The sequence below is a fragment of the Orcinus orca genome, chromosome 8, assembly GCF_937001465.1.
Source record: "Orcinus orca chromosome 8, mOrcOrc1.1, whole genome shotgun sequence".
NCBI classification, from domain to species: domain Eukaryota; kingdom Metazoa; phylum Chordata; class Mammalia; order Artiodactyla; family Delphinidae; genus Orcinus; species Orcinus orca.
Window position 1 is genome coordinate 42,101,509 of NC_064566.1, and position 14,488 is coordinate 42,115,996.

At 36.3% G+C, this 14,488-nt stretch overlaps 1 protein-coding gene across 6 annotated transcripts in view; it reads right to left on the bottom strand.

Annotated features, from left to right (window-relative positions):
• FAR1 (fatty acyl-CoA reductase 1) overlaps positions 1-14,488 on the bottom strand; it is a 73,873-nt gene that overhangs the window by 26,437 nt on the left and 32,948 nt on the right. For all 6 annotated transcript variants that reach the window (XR_007478868.1, XR_004476504.2, XM_049713798.1 and 3 more), the window contains 2 exons: positions 13,852-14,047; positions 3,690-3,865 (listed from right to left, as the gene is read on the bottom strand). Coding sequence is in view for 4 of the 6 variants with exons in the window: in XM_049713798.1 (XP_049569755.1) it covers positions 3,690-3,865; positions 13,852-14,047 (372 nt within the window). In the remaining 2 variants the exon portion in view is untranslated. The remainder of the gene's footprint in view (positions 1-3,689; positions 3,866-13,851; positions 14,048-14,488) is intronic.

Below are 14,488 nucleotides of genomic sequence, written 5' to 3' on the forward strand. Positions count from 1 at the left end.
ATGAATAAATCTTTGTAATTATGGTCCATCACTAATGTAGACATAGAAACCACTTTAATAAAGGAAAAAGCTCAACTTGAACTGCCAATAAATTTTCTTATTCACCTGTCTTCTATTGACATATTGGGTTGTTCAAAATCTATGCTGATAACACTTTTAAGACCTTAAACCAGAGATCATGCTTTGCTTGACAGACACCTGTGAGCTTATTAAAAATGCAGATTGCTGGCCCTCATCTTCAGGCACTTTTTAATGTGTCTTAAATCACATCTTTTTTTTTTTTTGCAGTACGCGGGCCTCTCACTGGTGTGGCCTCTCCCGTTGCAGAGCACAGGCTCTGGACGCGCAGGCTCAGCGGCCTTGGCTCATGGGCCTAGCTGCTCCGCGGCATGTAGGATCTTCCCGGACCGGAGCACGAACCCGTGTCCCCTGCATCGGCAGGTGGACTCTCAACCACTACGCCACCAGGGAAGCCCTTAAATCACATCTTATATAAGCTCCCCAGGCCATTCTGATCTCTTCCTCATCACTCCCTTCCCCACCTCTGAGAAAATACTACCTACATGAGATCTCATCACTATACTGCTGCTGATTTTTTTTTAACTTAATGAAGATATAGAAACAGATGTCTATTAAGGGGACAATCAATCAGGGTAGGGGATCCAGTCGTTTGTAATTTAAATCACACCCTAGGCTCTTATTAAAAATGAGGATTCCTGGGTATTATCTCAAAACAAGAGGGTCTGAATTTGGCAAATACAGTCCAAGACTATGCTTTTTTTTTTTTTTTTGGCAGTACGCCGGCCTCTTACTGTTGTGGCATCTCCCGTTGCAGAGCACAGGCTCCGGATGCGCAGGCTCAGCGGCCATGGCTCACGGGCCCAGCCACTCCGCGGCATGTGGGATCTTCCCGGACAGGGGCACGAACCCGTGTCCCCTGCATCGGCAGGCAGACTCTCAACCACTGCGCCACCAGGGAAGCCCAAGACTATGCATTTTTAACACATTTTCCAGTAATCCTTAAGATTCATAATACATTCTAAAGTTTGAGAGTCCATGCCCTTAGGCTCAACAGTTTCTTGATCTTTTCTAAATCATCTATCTTTACTTCCACTCCTTTCTGAACACCTACTCTCATATTCATACCCTGGGCCCTCTCACCCAAAATTGCTCTAGCTCTAAAATCTCATACTATGAATTTTCCCCAGACCACACTATCCGTCCTCCCATTTCTGCCCTTAAGCCTGTTTTCTGTCCTCATCATGGTCTTTAGTCTTCTGATACTTCTTTACTCTCAAGTCCAATGGCCCTGTTCTACCTTCACTTTCCTTACTAAGAGATACCATACCTGTGGTCAACTATTTAAGTAACTCCCTTTATTATCCTCAATATCACTCTCTCCTCAACTTTTGTCAGTATTTCTTTATAATTCCTAATCTTGATATCCATTTTTTCCCACTTCAAGATTTATAGACCACCGTATCTGAAAATAAATGAGCTCTGCCACCTCTCAACTCTCACAGCACTTTAATGTATGCTCTTCAGTAACTCCACATTTTCTATCCTATTTTATGGTTATTTAAGTATATTCCATTTCCTCTAATAGACAATATGGACTTTGCAAATAGGATCTGTGTACAATTTATTTTGATTTCTCCCAAAATACAGAGTATAATGTTGGGAGTAAAATCTGGATTTTCTTGTCCTGGCAGTAAAGGCTCTGAACAATTTTTTATTTGTGGGCTAACTTAAAAAGTGGCTATAAAGAATAATTGTTTTGTAAGTAGTTATTATATGTCAACCTACAGTATTTTAGAATGTTGTAGTATCACCACTTAGACATCAATATCCATTAAAATTGCTCCACAGAAAACAATAATCTCAATTAATGACTAGGATTAGGTCAGTAAATATGCATGCCCTGACAAGGAAGAGAAGAACAATAAATTTTCTTGTTCACCTGTCTACCTCCTTCCACTATGGCATCTCTAGTGAAAGAAGAAAGAATAATAATAAAAAGATTTCCCTTTTGTTAATGGTAACCTTGTTTACCCTGAGGGGAAGAGAAAGAGGAGAAAACATTCCCCAAAAGTATTACACTTTGGTTCTCCTCGTTACTTGGATGAGTTTCACCCTAATGAATGTTGCCTGTTTGTAAAACAACTTCCCCTTCAAAAGCATCTGATTTTCCCTTTGAGGACTATACCATAATTATCAAGTATCTATATACCTTTTTCCTTGAAAACAGTTTCATAAGGCTATGTGAACTCTTTCTTTTGGTTATGAAAAAAATGAAAGCTAGAACTACAGGGAAAAATACCAGTTAGACGGACTATTTCATATTAAAAACCTACCTGTAATCGCACTATCCAAATATAATAACTGGCCAATATTAAAAGATATGTATATAAATACACATTTATGTACATACATATTTTATGAAAATGAGATTATACTATAGTTCTAATAAGATTCTTTTGTCACTTTTGAATCCTGAACACATAATTGCTGCATAAAAAGAACTAAAATGTAAATAAATTATTACCACCAGATAATAAAGGATAAAGTCAAGATTAGAACTAAGGTGTGTAATTCCAAAGCTCATGCCCTCTCCATTATACAGTGCTGCCTCAGCTTCCTCAAGTATAAAATAGATTTGACCATTATACTACATTGGGTAACATAAAGCATGGAATGAAATAATGAGCGAGAAAACACCCTGAAACTATAAAGCATTGTTAGAGGAATCTAAGGGACTATTATAGTGTCCTTACCTGCAATATAGGCAAAACCCACTGTAATGCTTTGGCACTGAACTGTCATGTTATACATTGTCGATTAAGGTTTATACTTCTACACATAGACAATATGGGGGATAATCTCAAAACTCTTTACAATCAGAATTGAACTTAAAAACATTTTAAGAAGGCCGTCAAGCAATTATGAAATCTAAAGAAGTGTGCACCATTTTAATTGATATGAGACCATACAATTAGATTAACATTATAAAACTGTATATAACATCAAAAAATGCTCTGAATTAAGCACCATTATTTGAAATGTGTATTTGTTAGATTTTTAAAAACATAGTGACCATTTAAAATGTTATTTTTTTCTTGAAATAGGGCATCTTGAAGGAAGTCCAAACCGTTTTTAAAGTAAACCTATATCCAATGTACCCTGCCCTTAACACTGATACCAAAGTTTTAAAACAAAAACAGGGTATGACTTCAGTGTATAAGCCATTTCATCTTACTCTGCAAAACCTGAGCCTAACTTTTTAAAATTTTCAGATGAATATGTGTGAAGTAGACAAAGCTGCTGGGGTATATACTTCTGAAAGAATGGAGGGCAGAGGAAATAAACATTATTAGTTGTTAAGACTAATACTCCTACCCAAGGGAAACTTCTCTTTCTTCTACTCCACACTTCCCATTTCTTGCCTCCTCCCTGCCCCATATATAAATTTATGGCAACTTCTAATAAACATATACTAGCTATCCGATGTTTTTAAACTGTTAAGAAGAGAAAGAAAATTCTTTTAATACTCTGTAGGACACGGAATGCTACAATTAACAGAGAGCAAACATTTTCAAAACACTTTCAAATGACTTGACTAAAAAGTAGAATTAAAATTAGATCTTTTAACTGTGCTGCAGTTCAAATATCATATAAATACCTTTACTTACCTCAAGTTTTCATTAAACCTTACTGTAGCTGCACAGTGGAATATAATATTGGTAGACTCTATGATGATCTCTTTATCTTCTTCACTAAGAGCCAGTTTAGGTTGGGTGAGTTCACTGTTGACTGCTATGATTTTCTCCCTAAAATCTGGATTTTCATCTCTCAATCTGTCAAAAAGCTATCAAAGGGGAAAAACATTTTAGGGCAGTATTTTTCAACTTTCTAAAACCCATCATCACCACCTTTTCCTCCCCCAAGGATCACTATTTTTTAAATTTCAACTACGTGAATCCTAAGGTTGCTTAAATTGCTATCATTCTGCATGAAAAACACTCTATGGGGTCCACATTGTTATCCCCATTTTATAGATGAGGAATCTGAGACACAGAGAGGTTAAGTAACTTGCCAAAGGACATAGGGCTGGTAGCTTGCAGAGTTAAATTTTAACTGTCCATGCCTTTGTTGATTAGATTATATTATCTCTCAGAATAGACATAAGCAGCACAGACATCAGAACAATGTTTACAATGATCATCCAGAGACTTCCTGGTGGCGTAGCGGTTAAGAATCCGCCTGCCAATGCAGGGCACATGGGTTCAATCCCTGGTCCGGGAAGATCCCACATACCGCGGAGCAACTAAGCCTGTGCATCACAACCACTGAGCCTGCACTCTAGAGCCCACGAGCCACAACTACTGAGCCTGTGTGCCACAACTACTGAAGCCTGCACACCTAGAGCCCGTGCTCTGCAACAAGAGAAGCCACCGCAATGAGAAGCCCGTGCGCCGCAATGAAGAGGAGCCCCTGCTCCCCACAACTAGAGAAAGCCTGCATGCAGCAACGAAGACCCAACTCAGATAAAAATAAATAAATAACATTTTAAAAAAAATAAATAAAAATAAAATGATCATTCAGATTTCTAAAATCCAAACCTTAATTTATCACTGCATTTTATTTTGCTTTTAGTCTCTTTTAGTAGATTAAAATACCATTAATCATACTCTACCTAAAATCTTAGGAAAATTTTAAAGGGGAAAACAAAGTAAGTATGTTAAAGGAAAAAAAATTTGGTAAGCAAATGTGAATATGAAGCTGGATAAACTTGAGAAATACATATAGGATTCTAACTTGAAAATAGAAAATTCAATATTCCTTAAGTATACTCAAAGGAATAAATTTTTAACTAGAGAATCAGATCCCAAAATGGTTACAGTATAAAGGTACATTCAATTTTGAGTCAAATTTAATTTTTTATCCCAGATTTTATAGAGGAACAATGATGTCACCTCCAGATCACTGTTCTATTACACCCTGACTCTCCACTCCATTTAAAGTCCATATTTGTAGTTTAAGCAGAGATTCTGAAATCTGGGGAAAAAGTCTATAAAACATATATGGTACTCGCTTTCACCTTCCCAGGTGACTTTTAGTAAGTAACAGTCTTCCCCTCCACCACTGCTAGCTAGTGACTTCAATATTATTGTTTTTTTATATTAATTAATAAAATATTTACTAAGCATTTCAGATGAACTAAGTACCTTCTAGACACTGAGAAAACAAGAATTATGACCTTTGCCTCAGGCTATTTAGAGTCTAATAGGAAAAATTAGACAAGTAAACAGTTAAAATATAATGTTATAAGTAATAAAATAGGGATAATATAAGTGTTATGAGACTGTACAGGAGCAACATCTAGCCCTGCTAGTTGGGAAGGACCTAAGATTATAAAGTAGAAGAATAGTGTTTCAGGTAGAGAAAGTAGCATGTATAACCACCTAGAAGTAACAGAGCATTAATGTTTGGGAAATTTAAAAAACTCAGTAAGACTTGGCCAATGACTGGAAGAGGGATAAGGAATATAAACTCCATGTGGACAGGGACTAGGTCTATTTTGCTCAGAACAAAGGCCCTAGATAACAGAGTGCCTGGCAAGATAGTGACATGATAAACATTTGTTAAATGAATAAATTCATTAGGTGGAAAACACTGGAAGAGAAAGAAGTACAGCTATGGAGATATGAGTTCAGTTTTGTGAATGCTGAGTGTAAAGTGCCAATGAGAACACACCAGAAGACTGGTCTAGTAGAGATAACTGGCTCTGTGGGTCCTGAGTTCAGGGAAGAAAGAGTCAGACTACTGATATAGATTTTATTAACCACCCAGTAGCAGCAGTGATGAGCACCCAAGGTCCAGACTATATGAAGCTTTTTCCAAATCTAATTTAAAATACAACCTTTCACCTCACACAAAACAGAAGGTGCTGAGTAATTACCTAAATGGACCTAGTAAAAAGAGATCAAGGCCTAGGACAGAATTCTGAAGAATATTTAAGGGGCTAGCAGAGAAAAAGGAGCCTGAGGAATGACCAGAAAAGTACTTTTAACACACTGAATTCAGACTTTTTCATTCTCCCAGACTGCCAATGACCTTTAATTCCCCTTCATATCAGATATCTCCACCACTACCACCAATACATGATCACGCTGCTTCACAAGTTACATCTCAAATGTGATGCTCTTCCCTTCTTTAGCTACCATCTCTTTATTCAATACCATCTTTTCCAAAGTTTTTAACCCACTGGTATCCCAATTAGTTCCTACTTTACTAAGTCCACTAATGCCCTCTTTAATGTATTTTATTCCCTTTCCAGAATTTATTTTGTGGTCCACTATTTGCACTCCTTGCCAGCAATGAGGTTTACCTTCCCAGAGACATTCCTGTAAATCAGTGGTTCTCAAGTTGGGGCAATGTTAGCCCCCAGGGAACATTTGGTGATGTCTGAAGACATTTTTCTTTGTCAAAACTGGGATGGTGAGGAGAGGGAGCTGCTGGCATTCAGTGGGTAGAGGCCAGGAATGCTGACCACCCTACAATGCATAGGACAGCTCCCCATAACAAAGAATTATCTGGCCCAAAATATGAATAGTGCTGAAGTTGAGAAATTCTGCTATAAGACAATGTCCCACTATAGTATATGCTCTATGCCTATGCTCTTTCATTCCTGTTTCAAAATCATAGAAGGCTCTACCTAAAAGTTTCTTAACAACTTTAAGTGTACATATTCACTGCTACTTGATATAAAAAGAACTCATTTTATTGATTCACCAGAAATGCTATACATAAGTGGGAATGAATGGCCCTAGGAGTAAGTGGTGGGATGTGCTGGGAGGAATTAAAAGCATAAGATAAAATGACAAAATTTTATAGAGTATTTTAGTTAAATATTTATTTAGACAAACACTTGGGGACAAGGCATTTTTATATTGAAAATAATGGCCATATGTTTAGACTAAACTATAAAAGTTCAATGAAATTTCAGGCTTTCAGTAGAAGATAATCATTTTCTTTACAAATCAGACTTACTGGTGAGGAAAAATTTTAGAAGCATTACCCTGGAGACCCCAGAGAAGATGCCCAACTCTTTCACATTTTACTTAGGTCCTCAATTCCAACCAAGACATCAGCTTCAATAATTGCTCCTATCCAATCTCTCTTAACACCTCTACACTCTCTCTTCCTTCCCTCCTCCCTCTTAAAAACTCTCTAGACTGTAGGCTCCATTAAGGCAGGGACTCTTATTTATTCCTGAATTCAACCCCTTACATCAAGTCAAGTGCCCAGCACTGAGTACACACAATAAATGTTTTCTGAAAAATAAAAAATGAATAAGAAAAAATAACCTCTCACTAGGGGGAAGGAGGGTGTTGGGAAGGGAATTACAATATACCAATTACAAGTGGTTCATGATAAAATGCCAAGATGAGTAAACAAAGGGCAGAGATGGCAGCAAAACACACATGCAGGCATTATTACTTAAAATAGGCCTTGTGGTCTGATAGCCCCCTTGATGACTCCCTTCTCACAGGTTTTCAGGGAAGCAAAGAATTCCAAAAGGATCTGGCAAAAAATCAGAAAGAGGAAAAAGAAGAGAGACTAACATACACTATCTGAGTAGTTAAGAAGTTTAGGGATAACTTCTAAATTTTGGAGAAAGGATTTTACATCCTACAGTTAAATAAAAATAAAAGCAACATGTTAAGTATCTGCTGCATGATGTCAAAGAAAAGCTACTGTGACATGACAATTAGTTCTAATCCAAAGAACTATCACAAAGGTATACGAAGTTCATTCAAAGTAAAAAGTCTGGTTAGTTGCTATGTAAGGATTTGCTAATTTTTTTGTTTTTTCCAACAGGACTATAAGAATTTAGATAGACAAATGAGCATCATTCTCTTCCAAAAAAAAAAAAAATAATGCTATCATTGACATTTCTTTGGAGGGATATGCCTATAGAGTCAGAGCCCTTGCAAAACTGAGCTCACAGCTTTCTAATCACTTTGGTTTCTGACTCCAATTTTATTCTCTGAATCTTTACTGCCAAGCTTGGGTTCAAATTAATTTTCGATGTCTGCAAAAGTCAACTCTCTCCTTAAAGCATGAACATTTGCCCCTATTCAGTATATCCATTAGAATGTGCCAGTAGGCTGTCCCCACATGGTCTAAGCAACACTGTACACTCTTAATCAGCACCAGTTCGCAAAGTGTAGAAGATCCTAGGAGTCCCTGAGACTCCCACTTAGGGAGTTCACGAAGTCAAAACTATTTTCATAATAAAAGTAAAACATTATTTGCATTTTTCACTTTCATTCTCTCACAAGTACAGAGAGGAATTTTCCAAAGCTACATGTGTAATGACATCATCACTCTCGATGGCTCATGGAATGTGTGCTTGTATGTATATTCTTTTACTTTAAAAATTTCTCAATTTTAAATGGGACCTAATGAAAAAAGCTTTTGCACAGCAAAGGAAACCATAAACAAGACAAAAAGACAACCCTCAGAATGGGAGAAAATATTTGCAAATGAAGCAACTGACAAAGGATTAATTTCCAAAATTTACAAGCAGCTCATGCAACTCAATATCAAAAAAACAAACAACCCAATCCAAAAATGGGCAGAAGACCTAAATAGACATTTCTCCAAAGAAGATACACAGATTGCCAACAAACACATGAAAGGATGCTGAACATCACTAATCATTAGAGAAATGCAAATCAAAACTACAATGAGGTATCACCTCACACCAGTCAGAATGGCCATCATCAAAAAATCTACAAACAATAAATGCTGGAGGGTGTGGAGAAAAGGGAACCTTCTTGCACTCTTGGTGGGAATGTAAATTGATACAGCCACTATGAAGAACAGTATGGAGGTTCCTTAAAAAACTAAAAATAGAACTACCATATGACCTAGCAATCCCACTACTGGGCATATACCCTGAGAAAACCATAGTTCAAAAAGGGTCATGTACCACAATGTTCACTGCAGTTCTATTTACAATAGCCAGGACATGGAAGCAACCTAAGTGTCCATCGACAGATGAATGGATAAAGAATTGGCACATATATACAATGGAATATTACTCAGCCATAAAAAGAAACAAAATTGAGTTATTTGTAGTGAGGTGGAAGGACACAGAGACTGTCATATAGAGTGAAGTAAGTCAGAAAGAGAAAAATAAATACCGTATGCTAACACATATATATGGAATCTAAAAAATAAAAAAAAAAAGGTTCTGAAGAACCTAAGGGCAGGACAGGAATAAAGACGCAGACGTAGAGAATGGACTTGAGGACACAGGGAGGGGGAAGGGTAAGCTGGGACAAAGTGAGAGAGTGGCATGGACTTACATATACTAACAAAGGTAAAATAGATAACTAGTGGGAAGCAGCCCATAGCACAGGGAGATCAGCTCGGTGCTTTGTGACCATCTAGAGGGGTGGGATAGGGAGGGTGGTAGGGAGACGCAAGAGGGAGGAGATACAGGGATATATGTATATGTATAGCTGATTCACTTTGTTATAAAGCATTAACTAACACACCATTGTAAAGCAATTATACTCCAATAAAGATGTTAAAAAAAAAAGAAAAGAGGAAACTAGAAGAGGAATACAGCATAAAGCTTACTTTGATAAATCTATACACAGAAAAAGATGGGTGAAGAGCTGAACTCGGGAAGCATAGATCATACCTACAGTGTGAATACCCGACTGTTTGGAAAATTGTTCTTGTTAAATAACTCTCAGCACTCGATGAATGATCTAGCAATCCAGTATAAAATAAATCAATATTAATATTGCACTACAATTATCATAAGTACTAAATCACTATCATTGCTATTACTGCTTCTATCATGTTTTGAGTTTTTACTATGGCCCAGGCTCTGTGCAAAATGTTTTAAATAGCAGTATCTTATTTGAATCAATCATTCAACATGTATTTAAAACGTAGTCTGTGTAAGGTATTGTTAAAGTCTCAAAACTTTACAAAGAGGTGTTACGGACTGAAAAAAAAAATTCTCAATTTTAATCTCTACTACGATAAACCATCAGTAAGATATCTGAAATAAAACCTCACAAAAACAAAATCTCTTTGAAGTCCTCAATAATTTTTAAGAGTGTAAAGGGGTCCAGAGATCAAAAGTTTGAGAATCACTGCCTTAAATAAACAGAATCTTTCAACCTATTTGTATGATATGAAAAAATACAGCCATAAGGTAATAATATCAGTCTGCAATACACTGCAGTCAATATACATTATCAAATAATTTGCTCAAGAGTTTTAATTAAAAGTCACTTGGAAAAAAGCTATAAATTATATCACATTTTTAAAAAAGTCCTTACACTAGGCTACCAAATACTTTTAATTTTAAAATGATATTGAATACAGTTTAGTTGATCTTCCCAGTTCTCAGGAAAAACTGAAAATGACCTTTGTACCTACCACACTTTAAGATGGCAAATTCTTCAAGCATAGTTATTATGTAGCTAGATTTTACGGTAGTAAATACTGAAATATTAACTCACATCTTTTTTTTATTGTCTCTAAAGAATTTAGAAACAATAATGAAAATGACTAAAACTTGTCTTTTTGTGTGTGTGTGTGTGTGGCCATTCCCCTTGGCACCCGGGATCTTAGTTCCCCGACTAGGGATCGAACCCATGCCCTCTCCAGTGGAAGCAAAGAGTCTTAACCAATGGATCGCCAGGGAAGTCCCTTGTCTTTTTTTTTAATTGAGATAACTAACACTGGTTTATAACATCATATAAGTTCCACGATTAGGACATTATATTTTGACTCCTATATACACTACTGCGTGCTCACCAACAAAAGTTTAGTTTCCATCTGTCACCATACAGTTGACCCCCTTTACCCATTTCACCCTACCCCCAACCCCTTCCTCTCTGGTAATCACTACTCTGTTCTCTGTTTTCACATTTAACCCACATCTTACTTTTAAAAATAAGTACATAGAAAGTTCATGTGATAATTCCTTAATCTAAGAGTTTAAAGTTAACACTTGCTACATTTTTCTCATGTATAAGTATAAATATTTGTTTGAAGCCCTCTTCCTCAAGTCAAACAAGCAAAAATTTAAAAGAATAATTAACAATTTCGATTGTATTTTAAAAGGCAAAAACCTCACTTGGGTAGAGGAGAGTGTTAGTAGGAATACTCCGGCACTTAGTATTTACTTTACATGCCTTATACAGAGTCCAGTAAAGCAAACACCACAGCTTGCTCTGACACTCTTCCAATCTGCCAAGTAGTTCTCAGAGCCTTTGCCCGTGCTGTTCTCTCTACCTTTAACACTCTTCCTCCACGTACCAATGGATTCTTCCTCACTTCATCATTCAGGTCTCTGACCAAATGTCACCTCAGAGAGAACTTTTTCTGACCATCGTATCTAAAGCAGCACCTCCATCACTTTCAATCTCCCTTTTCTGCTTTACTTTTGAACAGCACGTGGCACTATTCAACATGTTATATAGTTGTTAACTTGTCTCCCTAACTAGAATGTAAATTCCAAATGCTGGGATTTTGTTTTCTTCATTGCCGTATCTCTAGTAACCTGAACAGCTTCTAGTATGTAGCAGGACTCACATCTTTGTGGAAGGGAGGGCAAATGGGAAGAACACAAGTGCATGAGAGTTTGGGGCAATGGGAAGAACGTTACTAGAGTATAACTACCCTTGTGAGCTATACTGTCACTGAGTAGCCCTCAAAGAAGTAGATTTGTTTTAAAAAGTAATTCAGAGAAAAGAAGTTTTTCTAGTTGAAATAAAGATTATTTAAAGTTTTCATGTGGGGACAAACTCAATAAACAGTGGGACAAAAGTAAATATTATTTTTATTCTTTAATGCCCTATTAATAGTTTCAAACAATTTATTTTTTAAAGTAAAAACAAATATTAATTTACATCACTGTTACAACCCTGTAGGTCTAGGATTACCTCTTAATGGGGAGGAGGGGGAATACAAACAAGAAAAACGTGGATGCTTCACAAAAGAGAAGTTTATCTTTCTGAACCAAAATTATATTTGAATGGAAATCATTCTCAACGTAACATCTTAGTAAAGCAAACATTCTAAATATAGTTTAACCTTTTCTTAATTTATCCTAAGTCACTGTAGTGAATATTAGTGATTGTATTTTATTATAACTCTGTAATGTTAAGAAAATTAAAAGTTATATTTAAACCCTCCCACACTTCTGTACAGGTCTTATTGTGTACCTTCTCTTTTTCTCTTAATTATTTTTCTGTTATTATACTTTATCACTCCTAGGAGATAAGCTTCCCACTACTGCCCTAACCCATAAACTGACTCTTATTCCTTCTGATGTTAACCTCTGTTATTCGCTGCCCTTCATGCACTTCTCTTTTGCTTTTGTCGTCTTCTCTTTTAATTTTTGTAAACTTGGGCACCAAGCTTTTTGCCATTGGCTTAGGGAAATTAAGCTATTTTTACTCAGTGTGTACCAGCTACAACATACAACTAGTAAGGTATCCAACTCTCAAGATTACTTTTTCCATTTTATCACAAAGCGTTCCATCATCTTTGCCTTACTTTCTTATCTATTGGGGAAGTAATGCTATAAAGTAGAAAGGGATTTGTTATCAAGTCATCTCCGTTATATCCGACATCTATTAGCTACACAACTTCAGATAAAATAACCACCTCTGAGACTCATTGTCCATATTTGTAAAATGCAATATATCAACATCTGTCCCTGCCAGAGCATGAGCTCTGGTTTCAATCGTTCACAGACACTGGCTCTAACACTAACTATATGACCTTGTAGAATGGGAATAAGACCAGTACTTACCTTGAAGAGTTCCCGTGATAATTAAATACATATAAGGTGCTTTGCACACAGTGCCTGGCACAACTTAAGCACTCAATAAATGTCAGCCACTATTAACTATGGATTTCTACTGAAAGATCAAAACAGGCTGGAATACAAATCATGTCTAATAAATTATTTATTAACTGTAGAGAATTGTTAATCTATAATTAATCAACATATCTTTTGATACTTTTCAGCAATTCTTTCACTGCTCAGAGTAACTCAGAGGTTTCTAGTTTTGGTCTTTTTTGTTTTTTTATACATAAGTCACAGCTGCCCTAGAAGGTTAAAAGGTACCAGATACCCACCTAATAACTAAAAAATTACATAGCTACTATACCAAACTTACTAACAATGAATGTCAGATAAATTCTAAAGCCTATAACTGTGAAATAATTTTACTCCAGCTCATTTCCATTTTTTCTTAGCCATATTTTACTAAAGGTTCAAATGTATGACATACTCTTGTATTCTATATAACCCCTCTGTCACCATGTTCTTATTTGTCAAATGGGAATATGTGACTTTGCTACTTCCTAATACTTTTGTGAGGAGCAATTAGTGCTTACAAATTTTTAACTGTTATCAAAGCACTCTCACAGCATAGCAGAAGTTAGAAACTAACTCATTATTATCATTCTGAAACTATTTAAACATCTAGTAATTACAAATAACCTGCCTCAAATATTCTAAAAACACATTAAACCTTTACCATAAAGGTAATTTAGAACTTGTTATATAATTTTGTTCATCATAGAAGAAAGCTTTTTTCAAAAAAAAAAAAAAAAGAAGAAAGCTTTTTTTCTCCTCCTGATCACAAGTCATATTCAGTTTACTGCCATTCTTATAGGGGTTTTTTTTACCAATTTTTTCAGGATACTTAAGAAATATACTAAGCTGTTGATGATTACAATAATTACATGCACAAACACACACTTTTTTCTCTCTTCCAAATGATCATTTTCCATACTTACCTTGCCACTAATGACTTCTTCTACTCGTTCCTGGGGTGTCTGTCCAGCTTTCTGCCTCACCAAAACATACACTGAATTCACCTTAGGACAAGACCTCAGCAACTTTTCCAGAAGTACCTTCCCTAGGAAACCAGTAGCTCCAGTGAGGAGGACATTCTTGCCTTCATAGTATTCTGGGATTGAAACCATTCTGATCCTATGGAAAATATGACAAATAAGCATCACTTCAAAGATTTATGTTCACTGTTACATACTGAAAATCTCTTGGTATTCAAATAAGTATTTTCAAGGACAGGCAAAAATCAGAGTTCAACGTTAACACAAAAGGGGACATTAACGTTTGGCTCATTGTAGTAAGGTGGAAAGTACAGTGAACTGCAACACTGGCTTCTAATCCCTGTTTTTACCTGGACCACCTCAGACAAGTCACTCACCTTCTCTGGGCCTGGGTTTCTTTAGTACAGTTTGTACCAAGTGACCTCTAAAAATTCCTTCAGCAATAAGAATCCAAATCTTCACTTAAACCTCAGTTAAACCCCAAACATGAATAAGTGGTGTTTCTCTGTCTCCAAAAGTATTTATAACACCAAATAGAGGTCAGCAGCAAGACTCAATTGCCTAGCTTGTGTAACATGGT